Here is a 25082-nt window from a genome sequence, read left to right as displayed (position 1 = left end):
AACACATAGGCTTCAATGGAAATAGGGGTGCCCCGGTTCCAGTCTGCCAGCAGGTAAGTACCCGTGACTTCGGAGGGCAGACCAGCGGGATTTTGTAGGGCACCAGGGGGGGGGGGGGAGGGGGGGGAGACGACACAAACAGGCACAGAAAGTACACCCTCAGCGGCACAGGGGAGGCCGGGTGCAGAGTGCAAACAGACATCAGGTTTTCAATAGGAATCAATGGGGAGACCCGGGGGTCTCTTCAACGATGCTGGCAGGCGTGGGGGGGGGGGGGGGGCTCCTCAGGGTAGCCACCCCTGGGCTAGGCATAGGGTCGCCTGGGGTCGCTCCTGCACTGGAGTTCGGTTCCTTCAGGTCCTGGGGGCTGCGGGTGCAGTGTATTTTCCAGGCGTTGGGTTCCTTGAAGCCGGCAGTCGCGGTCAGGGGGAGCCTCTGGATTTCCTCTGCAGGCGTCGCTGTGGGGGCTCAGGGGGGTCAACTCTGGCTACTCACGGGCTCATAGTCGCCGGGGAGTCCTCCCTGTAGTGTTAGTTTTCCGCAGGTCGAGCCGGGGGCATATGGTGCAGAGTGGAAAGTCTCACGCTTCCGGCGGGAAACATGTGGTCTTTAAAAGTTGCTTCTTTGTTGCAAAGTGTTGCAGTTTCTTGAACAGGGCCGCTGTTCTCGGGAGCTTCTTGGTCCTTTAGATGCAGGGTAGTCCTCTGAGGCTTCAGAGGCAGCTGGACCCTGTTGGATGCGTTGCTGTTGCAGTTTTCTTCAAAGTAGGGAGACAGGCCGGTGGGGCTGGGGCCAAATCAGTTGTCGTCTCCGTCTTCACTGCAGGGCTTCAGGTCAGCAGTCCTTCTTCTTCTTCTTCAGGTTGCAGGAATCTATCTTCCTCGGTTCTGGGAGCCCCTAAATACTCAATTTAGGGGTGTTTTTAGGTCTGGGAGGGCAGTAGCCAATGGCTACTGGCCCTGAGGGTGGCTACACCCTCTTTGTGCCTCCTCCCTGTGGGGAGGGGGGGCACATCCCTAATCCTATTGGGGGAATCCTCCATCTGCAAGAGTCAGAGTCACCTCAGCGGCTGTCCTGACGGGGGAGTGACTCCTCCTTGTTTTCCTCATTATCTCCTCCAGCCCTGCTGCCAAAAGTGGGGGCAGTGGCCGGAGGGGCGGGCATCTCCACTAGCTGGGATGCCCTGTGGCGCTGTAACAAAGGGGGTGAGCCAGGTGTTACAGTTCCTGCAGGGGGAGGTGAGAAGCACCTCCACCCAGTACAGGCTTTGTTCCTGGCCACAGTGACAAAGGCACTCTCCCCATGTGGCCAGCAACATGTCTGGTGTGTGGCAGGCTGGCAAAAACTAGTCAGCCCACACTGGTAGTCGGGTATGTTTTCAGGCGGCATCTCTAAGATGCCCTCTGGGTGTATTTTACAATAAAATGTATACTGGCATCAGTGTGCATTTATTGTGCTGAGAAGTTTGATACCAAACTTCCCAGTTTTCAGTGTAGCCATTATGGTGCTGTGGAGGTGGTGTATGACAGACTCCCAGACCATATACTCTTATGGCTACCCTGCACTTACAATGTCTAAGGGTTTGCTTAGACACTGCAGGGGCATAGTGCTCATGCACCTATGCCCTCACCTGTGGTATAGTGCACCCTGCCTTAGGGCTGTAAGGCCTGATAAAGTGGTGTCTTATCTATGCCATAGGCAGTGTGAGGTTGGCATGGCACTCTGAGTGGAGTGCCATGTCGACTGAGTCATTTTCTCCCCACCAGTACACACAAGCTGGCCAGCAGTGTGTATGTGCTGAGTGAGGGGTCCCCAGGGTGGCATAAGATAGGCTGCAGCCCTTAGAGATCTTCCCTGGCATCAGGGCCCTTGGTACCAGGGGTACCAGTTACAAGGGACTTACCTGGGTGCCAGGGTTGTGCCAATTGTGGAGACAAAGGTACAGTTTAGGGAAAGAACATTGGTGCTGGGGCCTGGTTAGCAGGCCTCAGCACACTTTCAAATCATAACTTGGCATCAGCAAAGGCCATAAGTCAGGGGGTAACCATGCCAAGAAGGCATTTCCTTACACCTTGCTACCATTTTTTGTACAAAGAGATATGCTGCTAAACCCATGGATGGTTGCATGGGAACACCCTCTCAACATAAAGTAAAGCAAGTTAAGCATTGCACAGCTTTCTGTTAATTTTAAGTTACAATCCAGTTTGTAAATTCCACCACTATACTTTGCCTCAGGTTTGCATTAAAGAACAAGTTACTTACCTTTGGTAACAATTTATGTCGTAGAGACGCTGCCTCAGCTCGGTGATGTCAGTATCTTTTCACTTCTTTCCACGCCAAAGCGCACAACCATGAACAACACTGAAAATGGTGTGCCAGAGCTAAGGCCCTGAATGGGGAATCCCTTTCCCTAGAAATCAGTTCGCCAGCGGGAAGATGAGTGTGTCGGTAAGGAGACTTTTAGTTGCAGATTCCTTACCTTAGAACAGATATACAAGCAATGCCATCCTCGGTGGCAGGCTGCGAACCAAGCTCATACTAGAAAGTCCTGCAGGACCGAACAACCAAAGTAGCCATCCCTGTGGACCAGACAGTAATGCTTTGTAAATGTGTGCAGGGGTGCCCACGTTGCTGCCTGCCAGATATCCAGGACTGGAACTCTCCTTGCTAACGCTGTGGTAGCAGCAGTTGCTCTGGTGAAATGAACCCTCAAGCCCTCAAGGAGTTATTTACCAAAGCGTAGCACATTTTGATGCAAAGTAGTACCCTTCGTGAGATGGTACGCTTTTGCACTACCTTACCTTTCTTCGCACCCACATATCCAACAAAGAGTTGATCGTCCAAACTGAAATCTTTAGTACAATTGAGGTAGAACGTCAATGCTCTTTCTGGACCCAGGCGGTGGATTTTCTCCCCTTCATGAGAAGGATGTGGAGGTGTGTAAAAACAAGGCAAAGTGATGGACTGGCCTACATGAAAAGGTCTAACTACTTTGGGAAGGAATAAGGGTGTAGGGCATAATACCACTTCGTCAGGTTGCACAGACAAAAAGGAGGGCTTTGAAGCTCACTCACTCTGCAAGCAGAGGTGAGGTGATGGCAACAAGAAAAACTGTTTAGAAATTAAGGAGCCGTAAGGGACAATTGTGTAACAGGTCAAAAGGAGCACACATTAAGTAAGTAAGGACAAGATTGAGGTCCCACTGAGGCTTAAGCGGAGTGGGAGGAAGCAAATGGGTGAGACCCTTAAGGAATCTAACTTAAAAAGAGAAGGTTGATCAGGCAATGTAAGAAATGCTGAGATAGTCGATAAGTAACCTTTAACTGTGCCCAAAGCAGAGCCCTGCTGGGCCAAAGAAAGAATGGACAAAGGAACCTAGAATAGAGGAGCAGAGAGGGGATCAACAGACTTGTTGGTACACCATGCCACAAACTTATTCCAACGACAGGCGTATACTGTTTTGGTGGAGGGACGCCTGGCTGCCAAGATAATATCACAGACTTCGGGTGGAAGGTCAAAAGCCGTCAACTGCCACCACTCAGTCTTCACGCATGAAGGCGAAGATTAGGCATGTTCAGTTGGAGAATCGACCACTGCTGCAGCGACACAAGATCCTCCCGAAGGGGCAGTCTGAGTGGAGGATTGGTTGCCATACTCTCCGTGCCCAGTCCGGAGCCACCAAGATTACTTGGGCCCGGTCGTTCTTGATCTTCTTCAGAACTCTGGCCAGAAGAGGTATAGGCGGAAAGGAGGCCGGAGTTACACTCGAGACGAAAAGCATCGCCAAGCGATTACCGCCTTGGAAACTCTAACGCGCAAAACAGCGGACATTACGCGTTCTCTACGGAGGCAAACCGATCTAACCAAGGCTCTCCCCACTGTTGAAAGAGACCTTGTGCCACCTCCGGATAGAGACACAATTCGCTATGCATCAACAGCTGAGTTTGTCTGCCCTGGTGTTCAGAGAGTGTGGCAGATGTTGAACCACCAGGGAAATGCCCTGGTGTGCCAGCCATGTCCAGAGGCGCAGAGCCTCTTGACAAAGGGTCCAGGACCCCACTCTGCCCTGTGTGTTAAAGTACCACATGGCGGTAGTGTTGTCCGTGAACACCTGAACCATTTTCCCTTTGAGAGGGAAGGAATGCTTTCAATGCAAGCCTGATCGCCCGGAGCTCCAAAAGACTGATGTCGAGTCCAGACTCCGCCAGTGACCAGAGAACTCGGATCTCCGCCTCTCCCAAGTGGCTGCCCAATCCCAGAAGTGATGCGTCTGTCACTACTGACAGATCTGGTTGGGGAAGGGAGAGGGATCTGCAGTTGACCCAATCCTGATTTGAAAGCCACCACTGCAGGTCTTTCGCTGTCCCCTCCGAGATGTGGACCATGTCGGAGGGATTTCCCTGATGCTGCACCCACTGGAAATTCAGGTCCCACTGCAGAGCCCGCATATGCTATCTGGCATGTGTCACTAGCAGAATACAGGAGGCCATGAGGCCCTGCAGCCTCAGAGTCATTTTCACCGAAACCCAAGATAGAGGCTGAAAGATCAGAATCATATCCTGGACTCGCTTTTCGGGAGGATAGGTCTGAAACTGCAGTGTGCAGAACAGCTCAGATGAAAGGGAGTGTCTGAGAGGGAGTCAGTTGTGACATCGGCATGTTGATAGTGAACCCAATCGTGTGCATGAGGTTCGCCATAGTCTGAAGTTGGGAGACGACTTTCTGGGGCATGCCGCCTTCAGCAGCCAGTCATCGAAGTAGGGAAAGACTGAAACATCCAACCTGCTGTAGGAAGCTGGCCTGGTGTGTGGTGGACACCTAAGGTACAAACACCTTATACCAGGTTCAGGTATTCCCTATTAGTGTAGTGTAGGCAGTGGCTAGAAGCCAGGCCAGGACCTGAGGTCCCTGAAGCAGTGTGGACTGGTTTATGCACGGAGGGCACCAAATGTGCCCCTCAAAGCATACCTGTGGCTTGGGGAGGCTATCCCTCTCAAGGCAGTCACACCTATTTCCAAAGGGGGAAGGTGTTACCTCCCTCTCCCAAAGGAAATCCTTTGTTCTGCCTCCCTGGGCTTGATCAGATCAAGCAGCAGGAGGGCAGAAACCTGTCTGAGGGGTGGCAGCAGCTGGGCTGCCCGGAAAAACCCCGTAAGACTGGTGGTAGCAAAGCTGGGGGTCCTCTAAGGAGCCCCCAGAGTGCAAAGAATCATACATCCAGTACCTGCAACAGTATTGTGGTATGATCCCCACGTGTTTGATACCAAACATTCCTAGGTTCGGAGTTACCATTATGTAGCTGGACATAGGTAGTGACCTATTCCCAGTACACACGTAAAATGGATCTGGAGTTTGTGGGGGCACCTCCGCTAGTGCAGGGGTTCCCTCACACACAGGTACCTGTACCCTGCCATCTGGGCTGAGAGGGCCTACCATAGGGGGGACTTACAGTGACCTGGTGCTGTGACCTGTAGTGAGAACGGGTTTCCCTCTTGGGTGGGTCCTCAGATTCTATGGGCAAGACTCCAGCAGGACTACTCTGCATCGTTTACTTTGACTTCTGGCAACTGGAACCGCAACTGGACTCCACAGGAACCTAAAATCTGCAGCAACAACCTCGCCCTGCAACATTGTTTATCTGGCTCCTTCCAGTAACTGCAACATTTCCCTGGCTGTGCATCCTCTGAGAGTGGCAAGTCTTCAGTCTGCACAAGAAGCAAGGAGGAATCGCCCTCGGAGTGAAGGAGTCACTTTCCTGCATCCGCAGGCACCAACTGCATCAGCAACCGGCTGCGTGGATCTCCTTCATTCTGAGCTGCGTGCATCCTGCATTATGGGTGGTGGTCTGGAGTGGTCTCCTTGGTCCTCTCTGCCAGCTGTCTAACTTTGGTGATGGTATGCCCTTGCCTTTCCTTGCAGGACAGTACCCTGTGCACCGAGGCCCTTGCAGCTACCAAGGCTTGTTGGTATCTCCTCCAAGGGATCTCTAAGCTCTGTGTAGCTCTAGCCCCCAGCACTCTTCCCTGTGACACACAGCCCTCTCCGTGCTTCTCCTGTGACGTGAGACCTCGCCTCAGGAGTGTGAGCCTCTCTACGACTCCTGGGCTCCTCGCCTGTGGGTCTTCTGTGGGGGCTGACTCCTCTTCTTTGGACTCTCTGCACTGCTGAAGGTCGCATTAGAGTCATCCCTTGGTTGGAGTCCCCCTTGGACCTTGCTTGTCCCCGGCAGCTCTACTTTTTCTCCTACCGCGATGTCTGTCTTTGCCAAGGCTTGTTGGTAGTTTTTCCACACCACAGACTGACTGCAATCCGTCATTCTGCGTGGGACATCGACTGCAGCAACCAGGAACTCTTCATCTGCTCCAGTGCTGCATTGCTGACCGTCTTCTTCTCACCTTCGACCAACTCCTGCATCCACAGACTGGTGGGTAGTGGCTCCTTCCACCACCAGACACTCCACCTGGAACTGGACATGGTACCCTTCTTTTCCAGGTCTTCCTCTTCCAGGATCCACCTTTGGGTTGGTTTGGGTAGAACCAGTAACTTACCTCTTTCCTCCTGGCCGCTGGGGGCACTCTAGTACTTACCTTTGGGGTTTCCTAGTACCTCCAGCTCCCCTCTACTCATTCCACTTCCTTGGGTGGGGACCCGACCTTAGCATTCCACTTTTTTTAGTATATGATTTGGTCTCCCCCTTGGCCTCCAGTATTGCCTATTGATTTTCCCTGTTTTCAATTGCTTTTTATGCCAATTTCTGATTGCTACTGCACATACAATAGTGTGTTTACTTACCTCCTCTTGGAGAGTTGCCTATCTAGTATTTGTGTCAGTAAACTAAAGTACTTTTATTTTTGAAACATTGTGTGAGTCCTTCATGTGTTTGAGTGCTGTGTGATGACAGTGGTAATGCATGAGCTGTGCATGTCTACTAGATAAGCCTCGGCTGCTCATCCACAGCTACCTGGCTTCTAGACACTGCATACACTTTACTAATAAGGGATCCCTGGACCTGGTATAAGGTGATAATCCCATAGGTACTCACCACACACCAGGCCAACTTCCTACAGATTCTCCCCCAAAAATAGGAGAATGTTTGTTTACTTCCCAAATAAATCAAGCCTTCAGTTGTCAGAGATATTGAGTACATCAAGTAATGTTTTAAACTGAAGGTATGCACTGTTCTTGCAATCACCAGTATCAATGAGTATCTGATAGATACTTCTAGTTGCAGATTCCTTACCTTAGAATTTCCCCCAGGCGTCAGACTGGATCTGGAGATTTTTCTTCGAGCAGTACCCCTGCACACCGTCAGCTGGTGTTGGTTAACTTTGCCAGCGTCCTGGTTGCTGTGGTGACGTCTGGGTTGTATATAGGCACCAGCCTGGCGTGCTGACGTCATTCTTTTCTTTCCCCACCAGCCAAAGCGCATATCTGGAGAAAGGTTACCCCTAGTAATTTTTTGATTAACTGCAACACTTTTGTCGTTTTGGATGCGTCGAGGGCTGTCCCGAAAGACTGGATTCAAGCCCTGCGACTCCTTTCACCGAATGATGTCAGTGACAGATCTGCACTTCATCTGCCTCCGGTGTCTGGAGTGCGACCATGACCCAAAGTCATGTGCCAAGTGTGGGGTCATGAACCCGAAAGCTTTGAGGGAGCAGTCCCTAAAGCTCATGGCGGCCTGGCACTCGACTCCGTGTCGTTCCCAGTCTCGTTCGAGAGAAAGGTCAGGAGACCGGTCCCGTAGTCATTACCACTCTTCCAAGTCATCAGGACATTCGGGTCACAAAAAGTCATCGAAGAAGGCCAAACATTCTTTAACTTTGCCCTGTCACTTAACGTGGGAAGAGCGTCAACGCTCTAGGCCTCCATTTTCGGAGCCTCCGTATGGGTCCGTTCCGTGCCTCCCCCACTTTCCCGGAGCTGGTGCTACCCTTGCCCAACTCAAGGAATGTTATGAGGCCAAGTGCCTCATATTTGGGCAAAACGACCAACCCTCTGATCTTTCGGGCCCAGGGGAGTCAGTGAGGGCCCCCTCAAGTTCCAAGTCGACAGCTTCGGCCGTGACTCCGGAGGGCATCTCCGGATCTGCCCCGACACCAGTCGTGCAAACGCGACCTTCCCCGGCATCAGGTCAGACATTGATGCTCCAGACGTCGGTTGGGCCCAAAATCGATGTCGAGCCTATACTGATCCCCAATGACCCGGAGCCGGAATGGCGTCACTCAATGTCAATTCTGTTTTCCATGGGCTCCCCAGGGCTGATCCTGACCCCTATTGCTATGGGTATGGGTATGGATATGAGGATAGTGTAGAGGGGTCCCTGGACACTTTAGAATACCAGCTTAACCCTTACATGGACTGGGTTCAGGATCCGGGCGATGCCAGCAGGTTAGACACCCCCCTGATGCTGGCATGCTTTTTCCCCCTACAGTGGCTACAGAGGAGCGAGCATCATACTCTATGGTGGTGAGAAGGGCTGCTGAGGTTTTGGACCTCGAGCTTCCTTTTGTAGAGGACAGGACTAACCACCTGACCGAGGTGCTTCAGCCTGGGGCCTCTAATTCGGAACCCCTCCTTCCCTTCAATGAAGCCGTTTTTCTGGGTACCTGGTCCAGACCCAGCACAGGGCCTCCCGTGAATAGGACGGTTGCCTGCCACCATCAGCCTGTGCCGACTGACCCAATATTACCTGGTTGAGGACATCTGGCTTTTCAGGGGATGTCCAGCAATCCTTGATGGACATGCCCTTTGATGGCACCCGTCTCTTCGGAGACAAGGCGAACTCAGTGCATGAGCCCTTTAAAGATTCCCTGGCTACGGATCGGTCCCTTGGCCTTGCAGCTGCTCTTCGCCTCCCATAGTACTCATTTTGTGGCTATGGAAGGGGCACCCAACCGCGTTCTCTTCGACCGGGCTCCAATCCGCTCCTCATCCTCCTCCCTCATTCTCATGATCCTCCAATTCCTCTGGAACATCCAGAACCAGTTGGTGGCAGGATTCGCCATCACCTGCCCCATGCCATCATCATATGATCATCTGTCGTAGGATCATATGCCACTTCTCCACAAGGAGGTCAAGATTCTCTTGGCCAAGGGAGCCATAGGGAGGGTTCCTGTGCCAGAAGTAGGTTGTGGTTGTTATTTCCGCTACTTTCCCGTCCTACCGGCCCACAGACATTACTTGCAATTCCTGGTAGGTCATGAGCACTTTCAGTTCACCGTGCTCCCCTTTGGCCTTACCAGCGCCCCTCGGGTGTTTACAAAAATGATGGTAGTGGTTGCAATTCATCTGCGCAGGTTATTGGTTCCAGTCTTCCCGTACCTCGATGACTGGCTTTTGAAGGCGGACACGCCCCAGAAAATCATCTCCCACCTCCCGACTACGGCGAACCTCCTGCATTCGCTGGGGATCACTATAAACGTGCAGAAGTTACATCTGACGCCCTCTCAGACGGCCCCTCTCATCAGAGCTGTTCTGGACACAGTACTGTTTCAGGCTTATCCTCCCAAAAAGCGAGGTCAGGATTTTCGGGCTATGATGCCGATGTCAGCCTCTATCCTGGATTTCGGTGAGAATGACTCTGAGGCTGCTGGGCCTCATGGCCTCCAGCTGGTCCAACATGCCAGATGGCATACGCGGGCTCTGCAGTGGGACCTGAAGTTCCAGTGGGTGCAGCATCAGGGGAATCTCTCTGCCATGGCTCAGAGGGAACTGTGAAAGACCTGTAGTGGTGGTTGTCAAATCAAGACTGGGTCAACGGCAAATCCCTCTCCCTTCCCCAACCAGATCTCACAGTAGTGACAGATGCATCACTCCTGGGATGGGGCAGCCACATGGGAGAGGCAGAGATCAGAGGCATCAGTCATGAATGGCATCTCCATCCGGAGATGGTGCAACGTCTCTTTCTGCAGTGGGGAGAGCTTTGGTTAGATCTGTTCGCCTCCGCAGAGAACGTGCAATGTCACCTGTTTTGCACGCTGGAGTTTCCAAGTCGGCACTCACTTGGCGATGTTTTTAGTCACGAGTGGCCTCCTGTACATCTTTCCGCCAATACCACATCTGCCCAGAGTTCTGAAGGAGATCAGGCAAGACCGGGCCCAAATAATCCTGGTGGCTCCAGAATGGGCACGAAGAGTCTGGTATCCCGAGCTATTGAGCATGGCCATTGATCCTCCGAACAGACTGCCCCTTTGGGAGGACCTTCTGTTGCAGCAGCAGAGGACAGTCATTCACCCGAAGTTGTCCAGTCTCCTCCTCCTTGCGTGGAGATTGAGCGATGGCAGTTGACGGCTTTCGCCCAAAGTCTGTTACGTTATCTTGGAAGCCATGCATCTCTCCAACAAAACGGTATATACATGCTTTTGGAACAGATTTGTGGCATGGTGTATCAACAAGTCTATTGATCCCCTCTCATCACCTCTCTCAGAGGTTCTCTTCTTTATTCTCTTTCTTGCCCAGCAGGTCTCTGCTCTGGGCACCCTCAAGAGATATCTGTCTGCTATCTCTGCTTTTTTAAGACTACCAGACCAACCTTCTCTGTTCAAATCTCCCATTGTTGGGAGGTTTCTCAAAGGAATCACACATATGTTTCGTCCTATCCTGTTCATAATGCCCCAGTGGGATTTGAACTTGGTCCTTACATACCTCATGTGCGCTCCTTTCGAGCAGCTGCACAAGTGTCCTCTACGTCTCTTGAGCCTTAAAACTGTCTTCTTGATTGCCATCACCTCTGCTCGTAGAGTGAGTGAGCTCAAGGCTCTCTCTTCGAAGCCACTGTTTCTAGCAGTACATCCTGACAAGGTGTTGCTTCGTACCAGGGCTTCCTTCCTTCCCACAGTGGTGACACCTTTTCACGTAGGCCAATCAATCACCTTGCCTACTTTTTACGCACCTCCACATCCCTCTCATGAGGAGGAGAAACTCCACTGCATGGAACAAAAAGAGCATTGGCGTTCCACATCAATCCTTTACGGGTGGACGATCAACTTCTTGTGGGTGCGAAGAAAGGAAGGGTGGTGCAGAAAAGGACCATCTTGTGATGGGTAGTCCTTTGCAACAAGGTGTACTATGTTTTGGAGAAGAAGCAACCCCCTGAGTGTTTGCACTCTCCTTCAACCAGAGCAACAGCTGCTACCACAGTGTTAGCACGCGGAGTTCCAGTCCTGGATATCTACCAGGGGGCAACGTGGGCATCCTTGCATACATTCACCAAGCAGTACTGCTTGGACAGTCGGGTCCGCAGAGACGGCTACTTTGGCTGTTTGGTCCTGCAGGACTTTGTGGCGTGATCTTAGTTTTCAGCCCACCACCGGAGATGGTACTGGTCGGGTATCTATTCTAAGGTAAGAAATCTGCAACTAGAAGTCTCTATCAGATGCACAGGTTACTTACCTTCGGTAACAATACATCTGGTAGAGACATATTTTAGTTGCAGATTCCTTACTGACCCGCCTATCCTCCCCGCACTGCAAACTGATTTATAGGGAGAATATCTTCCCTTAAGGGCCCTAGTTGTAGCACACCAATCTCAGTGTTCTTCATGGCTCTGTGCTACTGGAGTGGAAAGTCATGAAAAGAAACTGCCGTCAGCGCACCGGGCTGGCGCCTATTTAGGACCGCAACATCATCAAGGTGACCACGCCGCCAATGATGCCCGCAGAGTCAACTGACGGCGCGCAGGGGTACTGCTCGAAGAAAGATCTCTGGATCCAGTCTGACGCCTGGGGGAAATTCTAAGGTACAGAATCTGAAACTAGAATATGTCTCTACCAGATATCATTACTGAAGGTAAGTAACTTGTGTAGGAAAGTACCATCTTGCCTGGCATGTTACCCCCATTTTTCACTGTATATATGTTGTTTTAGTTGTATGTGTCACTGGGACCCTGGTAACCCAGGGCCCCAGTGCTCATAAGTGTGCCTGAAGGTATTACCTGTGTAGTGACTAACTGTCTCACTGAGGCTCTGCTAATCAGAACCTCAGTGGTTATGCTCTCTCATTTCTTTCCAAATTGTCACTAACAGGCTAGTGACCATTTTTACCAATTTACATTGGCTTACTGGAACACCCTTATAATTCCCTAGTATATGGTACTGAGGTACCCAGGGTATTGGGGTTCCAGGAGATCCTTATGGGCTGCAGCATTTCTTTTGCCACCCATAGGGAGCTCTGACAATTCTTACACAGGCCTGCGTGAAATAACGTCCACGTTATTTCACAGCCATTTTACACTGCACTTAAGTAACTTATAAGTCACCTATATGTCTAACCTTTACCTGGTAAAGGTTAGGTGCAAAGTTACTTAGTGTGAGGGCGCCCTGGCACTAGCCAAGGTGCCCCCACATTGTTCAGGGCCAATTTCCCTGACTTTGTGAGTGCGGGGACACCATTACACGCGTGCACTACATATAGGTCACTACCTATATGTAGCTTCACAATGGTAACTCCGAATATGGCCATGTAACATGTCTATGATCATGGAATTGCCCCCTCTATGCCATCCTGGCATAGTTGGCACAATCCCATGATCCCAGTGGTCTGTAGCACAGACCCTGGTACTGCCAAACTGCCCTTCCTGGGGTTTCACTGCAGCTGCTGCCAACCCCTCAGACAGGCATCTGCCCTCCTGGGGTCCAGCCAGGCCTGGCCCAGGATGGCAGAACAAAGAACTTCCTCTGAGAGAGGGTGTGACACCCTCTCCCTTTGGAAAATGGTGTGAAGGCAGGGGAGGAGTAGCCTCCCCCAGCCTCTGGAAATGCTTTCTTGGGCACAGATGTGCCCAATTCTGCATAAGCCAGTCTACACCGGTTCAGGGGACCCCTTAGCCCTGCTCTGGCGCGGAACTGGACAAAGGAAAGGGGAGTGACCACTCCCCTGACCTGCACCTCCCCTGGGAGGTGTCCAGAGCTCCTCCAGTGTGCTCCAGACCTCTGCCATCTTGGAAACAGAGGTGCTGCTGGCACACTGGACTGCTCTGAGTGGCCAGTGCCACCAGGTGACGTCAGAGACTCCTTGTGATAGGCTCCTTCAGGTGTTGCTAGCCTATCCTCTCTCCTAAGTAGCCAAACCCTCTTTTCTGGCTATTTAGGGTCTCTGTCTCTGGGGAAACTTTAGATAACGAATGCAAGAGCTCATCCGAGTTCCTCTGCATCTCTCTCTTCACCTTCTGCCAAGGAATCGACTGCTGACCGCGCTGGAAGCCTGCAACACTGCAACAAAGTAGCAAAGACGACTACTGCAACTCTGTAACGCTGATCCTGCCGCCTTCTCGACTGTTTTCCTGGTGGTGCATGCTGTGGGGGTAGTCTGCCTCCTCTCTGCACTAGAAGCTCCGAAGAAATCTCCCGTGGGTCGACGGAATCTTCCCCCTGCAACCGCAGGCACCAAAAAGCTGCATTACCGGTCCCTTGGGTCTCCTCTCAGCACGACGAGCGAGGTCCCTCGAATCCAGCAACTCTGTCCAAGTGACTCCCACAGTCCAGTGACTCTTCAGTCCAAGTTTGGTGGAGGTAAGTCCTTGCCTCACCTCGCTAGACTGCATTGCTGGGAACCGCGACTTTTGCAGCTACTCCGGCCTCCGTGCACTTCCGGCGGAAATCCTTTGTGCACAGTCCAGCCTGGGTCCACGGCACTCTAACCTGCATTGCACGACCTCCTAAGTTGTTCTCCGGCGACGTGGGACTTCTTTGTGCGACTTCGGGTGAGCACCGTTTCACGCATCCTCGTAGTGCCTGTTTCTGGCACTTCTCCGGGTGCTACCTGCTGCTAAGAGGGCTCCTTGTCTTGCTCGACGTCCCCTCTACCTCCTGGTCCAATTTGCGACCTCCTGGTCCCTCCTGGGCCACAGCAGCATCCAAAAACGCTAACCGCACGATTTGCAGCTAGCAAGGCTTGTTGGCGTTCTTTCGGCGGGAAAACACTTCTGCACGACTCTACAAGGCGAGAGGGATCCGTCCTCCAAAGGGGAAGTCTCTAGCCCTTTGCGTTCCTGCAGAAACCGCAGCTTCTTCTGTCCAGTAGAAGCTTCTTTGCACCCGCAGCTGGCATTTCCTGGGCATCTGCCCATCTCCGACTTGCTTGTGACTTTTGGACTTGGTCCCCTTGTTCCACAGGTACCCCAGATTGGAAATCCAGCGTTGTTGCATTGTTGGTTTGTGTCTTTCCTGCATTATTCCTCTAACACGACTTCTTTGTCCTTAGGGGAACTTTAGTGCACTTTGCACTCACTTTTCAGGGTCTTGGGGAGGGTTATTTTTCTAACTCTCACTATTTTCTAATAGTCCCAGCGACCCTCTACAAGGTCACATAGGTTTGGGGTCCATTCGTGGTTCGCATTCCACTTTTGGAGTATATGGTTTGTATTGCCCCTATCCCTAGGTTTCCCCATTGCATCCTATTGTAACTATACATTGTTTGCACTGTTTTCTAAGACTATACTGCATATTTTTGCTATTGTGTATATATATCTTGTGTATATTTCCTATCCTCTCACTGAGGGTACACTCTAAGATACTTTGGCATATTGTCATAAAAATAAAGTACCTTTATTTTTAGTATAACTGTGTATTGTGTTTTCTTATGATATTGTGCATATGACACTAGGTGGTACTGTAGTAGCTTCACACGTCTCCTAGTTCAGCCTAAGCTGCTCTGCTAAGCTACCATTATCTATCAGCCTAAGCTGCTAGACCCCCTATACACTAATAAGGGATAACTGGGCCTGGTGCAAGGTGCAAGTACCCCTTGGTACTCACTACAAGCCAGTCCAGCCTCCTACAACTTGTACTTTAATTGTAGCTTTAAGCCATCTGCACCCTTATTATTGCTGTTTTACTTTCCATAAGTGCCTTGGAAACTGATGAGTGGTCTTTCTCTTCCTTTCAGGAGCCTCAATTTTCCAGAGAAGGGAGGTCTGACCAGGGCGTGCCACAAATCCATATCATGGTGGAACAACACCCCTCCAACCATCCAAGTGGCTAAGGGGTGACAAACATACAACCATCTTTTATACGGTGACCCTGGCCCTGGGCTGGGCATTTTTCTTTTGTTTGCTACTGCCTCTAGGCTTCGGGTTACCAAGCTGGACTCTTAAAAAAACCAACAAACCTCCAAAGAATCTACCTCACCTAAGAAGATTGTTCTAAGCACCGCTTGGACGCCAGCTTGGAGTGACACTTCCGTCTTTCGTGAAGCTTCATAGAAATAATTATATATATTTTTAATAAGCAGAAAAACCAAAACTACCTCAGAATGCTTCCCTTTTCAGGGCAGCTTCTGATGCCTCACCCGCCTAGCGTGGGTGTTTCCATGTCTGTGCTTTAACTAATGGGAGGATGGGTAGGGAGGGGAAACACATTTTCCAGGGACCCAAAAACCCACTCATTCAGAAGGGACAATTACTAAGTAAATAACCAAAAAAAAAAAACCCACAGAATATTGGGTTTCAAATCACTGGTGGGGTGGCCTGTATCGGACATTTTTATGAATCAGCCATTTCCTCCAGGATTATACAGAATTGAGAAATTGAAGGTAAAAAGTATTACCTGTTTCCCCTTAACTTTTCATCATCGGCGGCAGGGCAAGAACCTGCTTCCAGACATTTCATGCCATTTTTCAACCTCATTTTTTGTGCTACATGGACAGCCATTTGTTAACTTGCACCTGGGGATTCCCTAAATGGGGTGGGCTTCTGCTACAATGAGCAATATACCAAATATACAAAAACCAAATATATACACATGCTTGTGAATGCAGTTGTGCCCACCTTGCTTAAGGAATCCTTCAAGGACACCATACCTCCCATCAAAGCCTTCCTCTTTTCACGCTTCTGTGTTAAGTACCACTTTTTACATGTCTGTCACTAAAACTTCAAGTAAAGGAGCTAAATACTTCCAAAGATGTAGAGCTTTAAGATTCTAACACAATTTCCACCTGTCCTACTGAACAATTAACCAAACCTAGTAGCTCATTCTTAGATGATATCTGAGGATTACACTATGCTAGAGACAACCACAAAGGCCACTGTATTTAACTCTAGGTCACCACAGATCCATCTACTAACAACTTCTGGAATGCTTGGGCCTGCCCACCAATTGGTGTCTCAGAGTGTTGCAGTGATGCACACTCCCTTACCATAAAATCTCAAATATGTTACTGTAGAAATTGCACCATAGTCCATTGTTGTGTCATCCAGATAAGACGCCTGTGTGTGAATAGCCATTAAGATTACAGTGGATTTCTCCTGGGGTCATAGTTACAGAGATGACCCCACCGGAGCCATCTCCGCAACTGACATTCGAGCATGGGTTCTTCTCACTTGAGTAAAATATGTCGTCCTTCTGGCTTGCCTCTATCCTCTCAATGTATAGCACTGTTCTCTAGTGCTGCTTTGTACACCGCTGTCTGCAAATTGCACGTTACCTCCAAACTATTTTCACAACAGACTTCGTAAGGCCAGCGGGTTAAACAGTCTTAAAAGCACAATAAGCTTTAATTCCTTACTCCTGTCTACTCTTTATTCCAAAGTCACTGTGTTAGGCCACAAGATTCATTTGCATGAATACTGTCACGTTCTGTTTTCAATATCTTGGTATTATGTGCCAAAGTAAACACCATAGGTTTCTACAAATTAAAATACATGAAGTTTGTGCCTTCACAGACATAGTGACATGAAGAATAAGTGAGCATTAGCCTTCAAGAGATTTAAGCACAAATGTGAGCATGCTTTTTTGTTAAACACTCGATACATAAGAACATGAAAACGTTTTGTGGTGGATAAGAGGGTCTGAGAATGTACTTACAGATCAATTTAATAATACTTTATGTTCAGTTTATGTAGGTGAAAGTTTCACATCTAGACTCTCTTGGAGATAAGGAAAAATTAGGAATTCCAGCTATATGCCTATTGTGGTGCATGAGAAAAGGGTCTGGAAATAGGGAGTTGATATCAAATGATTGTAGTAGACGTGCCAGTCTACTGTGCAAAGTGCTTGATTGGAACAGCTTAATATATTGTACCTTCACAGAGTTCCAAGGGGGAGAGCAGCAGAGTCTGGATTTTGGATCACTAAAGAATCTGTCATACCTGGAGGAACTCAGAAAAAGTAGAGCAAAATTTAAGGGGGTGTGAGATTTTACCACACTGTGACTTCTAATGTGACCAGGACTTACTGGGATTCAAGGACTAAAACACATGCCCTGCAAAAAAGCCTAGCTATGTCTGCATTTGGAAGACCAGCGTGATTAGCATCTTGCTCCTTGTACTTATCAAAGTAATATATTCTGCTCCACCCTTAACTACAAAACAGTTGGCCAATGGTGGCTGAATTAAGAATGCATCCTGAATACCTCAAGATAAGTAGCCTCAAAGATTTGGGATACTAGTGTATGCCAATGGGCCAAAGCAAAACCTTATAATTCTCTGTCTCAGCTTTAACATGCCCATGGCCTCCGCTTTCTAGATGGGCTGGCCTGGCTCTGCCAGTCTGGTTAGTGCCCAAGGTTGTAGGTGTGTTGTTTGCACCTGCAGGAATTTGTGACCACTTTTCAGAACATTTACTATTGGCTTTTTGCTGTACATACCATGCTGCTTTACATGCTTGTGATATCTGTATTGGGCATGATGGAACTGTCACTGGTTTCTCTTGACTACTGTTCTGTCTTTCTCTCCTTAAAATAGCGAAGCCTTACTTTCCTTCTTGTCCCTCATATCTTTCATGTATTTGCCCTGTTTCTTCTCTTTGTCATGCCTTTCTGATCTTTCCTTTTATTCCTATGTGCCCTTATTTCCATACTTTTTACGGTAACTGCTAAATAAGCAAACAATGGTGTATGTGCAGTATTTCCATCTATCTCTTCTGAGAGTGTGTGTGTATTCTTTGTATGTCAAGCAAAAACCAAACAACTAAAAGAAATGTTTTGTGTGGAAAAAAGAATTTTAGATACCTTAGAGTTTGGCCTAGAAACCCTTTTGTAGCCAGTCTTAAATTTCTATTCATGACATTGTGCCAAAAGAAAAAAAGGTGTTTTCTTTATACCTCCGTTAAAATAAGTTTTAAAATATGTAGTTTTATAGGAAGATTTTCGATAGTGTATTATGCGTATTTCTCTTTTTGTATTAATATGTATGTTATGTAGGGCATGACAGTGGTTCAAAAGACGGTGTTGTGTAGCCTGGGCTCTTTAACCCAAATTACAACATTTAAATTATAACGTTTAAACGATGTTTACCCACAAGATGTTACACTTTATTACATACCTGCATTCTAGTGGGCCGGCTATAAACGAGTCAAGCAGGGTGAATCCCTTCCTTCTTTTGTTGTCTTTTCACTGATCACACACTACAGGTTGTGCCCAACAATGTGTCGCTCTCCACTGAGTTCTCCCACTAGTTCTCAGCTGGGGTCTAACCTGCTCTCCCCTTGTCTAAAGAACAACCAAAACAGATTACACAGGCGTCACATGGGGAAACTCAGTAACCTTGGGTTCCCTAGAACTATACAAAGACAGATCACACTAGTCCGAAATTTGCCATGCCAAAGAAGCTTGGCTCTGTGAAAAATGTGCAAGAAAAATACTGAGAGCGAGTGAGACTGCAAATTTCTCAAAGATATCCAACCACGCCCTATCATAACAGAAGTCAATAAACTCAACACATTTCCAAAGGAGGTCTAAAGAGACCAAGTCAACAAACTTATAAATTAGGTTGCACCAGTCTCATGCTATGTACTCATCCTGAGAGCCCTACTAGCCCTACTGAAAATGTTTCTACACTAGATCACACTGTCTCATACTATGCCGCCTTGCTTAAAGCCATTTGTTCTACAAACTCACCAGACTAATACTGGGCCTATATAGGGGAAAATCCTGATCCACATACTCCACAAATTTCCAAACAATAGCACACTGATGTCATACCAGGCATTTGTCATGAGAACCTATGCCTCAACTAATTTTTATGAGATCACACAAGTTTAGTACTGTGGAGTTGCCTTCAGATTTTGTCTTAGAATATCCAAAAAGAAATCATACCCATATTGTACTGGTGACTTGTTCTGGCATCAGTTCCACAAACATAAAAAGCCTGAAGAGATTAGATCATTATCATAATATTAACGTTACTAAAGCCCTTCTTTCTCAAGAAAATACCCACAGAGGTTTCAACATTCTAGTCTCACATTAGAGTTATATGCTGTATTCACCAACTAAAGGAGATCACACATTGGTCTCTTTCCCAAAGCACAAGCTTAGACTCACAACCGTTTCTGGAACCACTGAGTAGAACATGCATTGTTAATAAGTGACTGCTAGCACCAATGAAGAACTGCTAAGAACATAACACTGCAGTGTTTCTCCACCAATATAAAAAGCTTTAATCTCTAATGAGACACTTTTCTTCTTATTATGTGGAGACAGAAGAAATGCTGTCAGAGAAACCAATGTCCTGTGCAAGGAAGAGGCACGGTTTGTGCATTTATGGAGTGTGTAAGACTCTAGAGTAGCAGGGGATGTTATTCACCTGCAAAACAATTCATTCAAATTTGTGTTCCTAATTTCTTGATATATTTTTAGCGAACCAGATTTTCTTTATCTCCCAACATTTAGGGACTTGGGTTATGTTCCTGTGTATTTTTGGAATAGTTATTTGATCTTTATTTAAGATTATTGCAGTACATTTTAGAGATACTTTCATAACAGATGTTTAAATTGACAAAACCTACTTTTCTTTTGGTTTCGTTCACTAACTTCTCTTTCTAGGTGTGCATCTTCCACTGAGAAAGAGAGAACAACTCTGGTGCTTATTAGTAAATTCATATGTTTGATTCTGCATGAAAGTAATTTCTGAACTGAAAGTTGTTTCCGATGCCAATCACATTGGTTGGTTTTGGTTGTTAGACTACTTGGTTGGTTGGTTATTTAATACAACATACCTCTTCAGTGATGGGGTGATCAACAGTTCACTAGAAGGGCTGGCAAGTCTATTTGAGTAGGATGCTTGCTTGCCTGATAGTTGCTTAAGTAAAGCAGAATAGTTTGGTGAGGTGATCTAGAGCAGTGGTTCCCAACCTTTTGAATTTTGTGGACCCCCACTTTATCATTACTGGAACTAGGGGACCCCACTGAATCATTATTGGAAATCAGGGACCCCCTACTGAGTCATCACTGAAAGCTGGGGACCTAATCTGTTAATCATATTTAATTTTCAAAGCAGTCGCCAACACTGGGATCAGTATGTAAGCACTGCCAAACGTAGAGAGAAAGCAGGGACTCCAACAAGAAAACATAGTGTGTGTGCATGCACACAAACAAACACTGTTGCTGAATGGATTGGCCCCACTCTCTCTCTCAGGAGAGAGAAAGAGAAAAATACAAAGAGGTTTGGAGAGGAATGTAGACTCAATCAACCAGCCAAGTCTTGTCTGAAACATTATTGTAAAGGTAGGACCTATTTCCTTGTAATTAATATTAATTTTACTTTTTTCTTGCTTCATTTAGGAATCTAATGTCAATTTATGTTAGAATGCTTTTAACTGTTCTTGTATATTTTTGGTCAGGTGCATCTCATATAAGTGATGGAAAAACGTGCAGCTCCCCAAAAACCCAACAGAAATCCTTATTTATTTTTTACAGCATACCCTTAACTCTATACTGAACAAACTGAAACTCTTCTTTGTACCAAAGGCCTACAATAAACAATTGAATTTACGGTAACGTCTCCAGTTCTCATGCTTTGGTGTGTCATGGCATGTTCGCACTACTGGCGATGTGCAGCGTATTGCTGTAAGAGTTTTAAGTGGCTATAAAACTTTATTTTTGTGGTGGGAGTCACATTTTTGTGAATTTAGTTGTTTTAGTTATATTGCGGGCATGAGATTCCTTCGTGTTGCCCTCTCTTACTCCACCTGTCCATGTCACCTTTACCCCCTCCCCCAGTTTGCTTCCTCCCCCTTCTAGTTTTTGACCCTTCTCTTTGTTACCATGCCAAACCATGCTATACAATGAGAATGTGGCGTAACTGCAGAGCTGTAACTGGGGAACAAGGTTCGAGTCTCGGCTCATCATCCTGTGATTCTGGACAAATCAGGTAATCTCCCTGTGTCCTAAAAACAAAAATGAACGAACATGTCCTTGTGTAATTTAATTGCTGCTCATGTAAAGTGCTCCAATATCTTCTGGTCGAGTTTGCACTACATACAACTGCAACAAAAAAACATAACCAAGAAATGACAGGCCATACCATACAATACAATCCACAGAAGCCACGCAGTTGCAAACACAGTAAATCAAAACATTGACAAAGCCAGTTTTTAGAAGCGACCTATTGGCTTTGCCAATGCCTGTTTATGGGTATGTATGGGGTAAGTAGCTCATTTATTTTTATGAAAAAGGTTTCATGGCATTGTTGCTGTGTTTGATCAGGAGTTGACTTTGCAAACACTACTTCCCTCTTATTCAACCAAAGAACATGCTACATATTGAGATACATTTTTCACTCAGTCCTGTTTGTAGACCTCTTCCAAATGAAGTTGAAGGTTAGAAAGAGAGTTCTAGCAGCAGCTACTCTTCCTCAGCTGATGACGTCCACAGTTCATCTCCACACCCCTGAGGCTTTCAACACCAAATTCCAGCTGTATCCACCACCGCCAATGCCCACCCAAACCACTGCTTTTTGGCCCATTCTTGGACACTAAATCAAGAGAGGCTCTAGTGGTCATAGCCATTCTTTCTTCCCAATAAGAAGCCTCACTTGAAGGGCATTATTCAAACCCTTGATGCGTAGGCTGCGACCATGTATTATTACTTGGTACCAGACAAGGTCACTGAGGCTTTCCCCATTGAGATCCTGCTAAAGAATGACTATCGGTGCTCTGGAAATTGCCTCTGCTCCCCACAAAGTTAATCTATAGTCATCATGCCTAAGTAATTTGGCATGCACAAGAGGCGTAGACAAGAACACGTAAGTTCCAGCCCAACAAATATTAAGCTTTTAACAAAGAGTCTAATCTTTGTCTCTGAAAACTTCCCAGCTCAGTCTGTTAACCTATTTTATGCAAAAGGCCTTGTGAGCCAACAATGCTCATTTTGCTGGAGATATAGAACATACATGCTCTGTTTGGGCTAGATGCCATTGCACAGAATCTTGCGATGAACAAGCATGCCACTTTTGGGTGGGTGAGGGCACTTGCTTCTGGGAACAGATGCACCTAGTGACATGCTAGGTTCTTAATGTATAAGATACTTACCTTCGGTAAAGATATATCTACTTACCTTAGAATTTCCCCGGATGTCAGACTGGATCCAGAGATTTTTCTTCCAGCTGTACCTCTGCGCGCCATTAGGTTGCGTCAGCATCGTGGTCGCCGTGATGACGTCACGGTCGTATATAGGCGCCACCCCGGCATGCTGATGTCAATTTCTTTTTACGACTTTCCAAGCCAGTAGTGCAGAGCCATGAAGAACACTGAGAATGGTGCGACAAATTATGGCCCTTAAAGGGAAGTACCTGTCCCTAGAAATCAGTTTGCGGTGCGGGGAGGATGGGCGGGTCAGTAAGGCATCTGCAACTAGAATATATCCATACCAGATATTTTGTTACCGAAGGTAAGTAACTTGTACATCTGATAGAGACTTCTAGTTTCCTTATCTTAGAATAGATACCCGAGCAATACAATCCCGGTGGTGGGCTGCTAACCAAGATCACACCAAAAAGTCCTGCAGGACCAAACAGCCAAAGAAGCCGCCTCTGCAGACCTGGCTCGCCAGACAATAATGCTTGGTGAATGTATGTAAAGATGCCCACATTGCCGCCTGGCAGATATCCAGGACTGGAACTCCACATGCTAACGCTGTGGTAGCAGCTGTTGATCTGGTTGAATAAGCGCGCAAACCCTCAGGAAGTTGTTTTTTCCCCAAAGCGAAGCACATTTTGATGCAGAGGACTACCCATCGCGAGATGGTCCTCTTCTGTACTGCCCTTCCATTCTTTGCACCCACATAACCCCCAAAGAGTTGATCATCTACCCGGAAATCTAGGTAGAATGCCAGCGCTCTTTTTGGATCCAGACGGTGGAATCTCTCCTCCTCATGAGAGGGATTTAGGGATGCCTATAAAGTAGGCAAGGTGATAAATTGCCCTACATGAAAAGATGTCACCACTTTGGGAAGAAAGGAATCCCTGATACGACCACCACTTATTCAGGATGCACTGCTAGGAATAGTGGCTTCGAAGAGAGAGCCTGAAGCTCACTCATTCTGCGAGCTGAGGGATGGCAATGAAGAAGGCAGTCTTAAGGGTCAAGAGACGTAGAGGACAGTTGTGGAGCGGCTCAAAAGGAGCACAAATGAGGTATGTGAGGACAAGTTCAAATCCCACTGGGGCATTATGAACAGGACCAGAGGGAACATATGTGTGAGGCCTTTAAGAAACCTCCCAACAATGGGAGATTTGAATAGAGAAGGTTGGTCTGGTGGCCTTAATAAGGCAGAAATGGCAGACAAATATCCCTTGAGGGTGCCCAGAGCAGAGCCCTGCTGGGCAAGACAGAATAAAAAGGAGAACCTCTGAGAGAGGTGCAGAGAGGGGATCAACAGACTTGTTATATACCATGCCACAAATTCCTTCCGACGACAGGCGTATACCGTTTTGGTGCAGGGACGTCTGGCTGCCCAGTTGACATTACAGACATTGGGTGGAAGGTCAAAAACCATCAATTGCCACTGCTCAATCTCCACGCAAGGAGACTGGGCAGGTTCGGGTGGATAACCATCCCCTGCTGCTGCTGCTGCGACAAAAGATCATCCAGAAGGGGCAATCTGATCAGAGGATTGATGGTCATGCTCAATAGCTCAGGATAACATACTCTTCTTGCCCAGTCTGGAGCCACCAAGATTACTTAGGCCCGGTCTTGCCTGATCTTCTTCAGAACTCTGAGCAGAAGTGGTATTGGCATGAAGGTGTACAGGAGGCCTGAGTTCCACTTGTGACGAAAAGCGTTGCCATGTGAATGTCGCCTGGGAAACTCCAACGCACAAAACAGCTGACATTGCACTTTCTCTGCCGAGGCGAACAGATCTAACCAAAGCTCTCCCCACTGCTGAAAGAGACCTTGTGCCACCTCCGGATGGAGACGCCATTCGTGATCGACTATCCATTGATGGCTGAGTTTGTCTGCTCTAATGTTAAGAGAGCCCGCCAGATTTTGAACCACCAGGGAAATGCCCTGGCATTCCAGCCATGTCAAGAGGTTGCTGCAATACCACATGGCAGTGGTGTTGTCGGTGAACACCTCCACCACTTTCCCTTCGAGAGAGGGAAGGTCAGAAACAGGCATAGAAAGCAATAGAAAACAGTATAGATAGCAATAGGCAAGAGTGACCCCAGGGGGAACCCAAACCTTGTACTAAAACAATGGAATGCAAATGCGGGACCCCCACCTAGGTAAGTGGAATGTGTAAAGGGGAGTTAGAAACCCCAAACGCAAATACCACAGTGCCCCCCAGCGACCAGGAAGAAAGCACTAAGTTACTGGATTTTCCCCGAACCACTGCAACACCCAGACAAGACTGCAAGGAACCAGCTGTGGATTCCTGATGAGGAAATCCTGTGGAAGAAGGGGACCAAGTCCAGAAGTCACAGAAGAGTCGAGTGGGGGCAGGAGCTACTACCCACCCAACTGTGGTTGCAGGAGTTGGTCGACGATAGAAAGAAAACGGTCAGAAATGCAGCCCTGGAGCAGGTGAAGAGTTCCTGGAGGATGCAGTCGACGTCCCACGCCAGAGGGATGGCTGCTGTCGGTCAGTGGTGTGGAAAAGCCACCAACAAACCTTGGCAAAGGCAGAAGTCGCAGTGAAGCAGAAATGGAGCTGCAGTGGACTTGCAAGGTCCAGGAGGACTCAACCCAGGGGGGAGTCCTAGGGGGACCCTCAGCATGTCAGAGAGTCCACAGAAGAAAAGGCTGCCCCCACTGAAGACCCACTGGAAGAGGAACCAGTAGTCGCAGGGGAGTCCATGTTGCACAACTGGAGATGGGTTCCACGCAGCAGAAGAAGCACAGAAAGGACTGTGCTTTGCAGGAAAGGAG

At 48.0% G+C, this 25082-nt stretch overlaps 1 protein-coding gene across 2 annotated transcripts in view; it reads left to right on the top strand.

The window, feature by feature from the left end:
* Positions 1–20706, top strand: part of LOC138268480 (immunoglobulin superfamily DCC subclass member 3-like) — a 108360-nt gene extending 87654 nt beyond the window's left edge. For both annotated transcript variants that reach the window (XM_069218186.1, XM_069218185.1), the window contains exon 14: positions 14887–20706. In XM_069218186.1, coding sequence (XP_069074287.1) covers positions 14887–14982 — 96 coding nt within the window. In that variant the 3' untranslated portion in view covers positions 14983–20706. The remainder of the gene's footprint in view (positions 1–14886) is intronic.
* The last annotated feature ends 4376 nt before the right edge of the window (positions 20707–25082 follow it).

Source organism: Pleurodeles waltl, chromosome 12 (genome assembly GCF_031143425.1).
Source record: "Pleurodeles waltl isolate 20211129_DDA chromosome 12, aPleWal1.hap1.20221129, whole genome shotgun sequence".
Taxonomy (NCBI): domain Eukaryota; kingdom Metazoa; phylum Chordata; class Amphibia; order Caudata; family Salamandridae; genus Pleurodeles; species Pleurodeles waltl.
The sequence above is the reverse complement of the archived record's forward strand: the minus strand, read 5'-3'. Positions and strand labels throughout refer to the sequence as shown.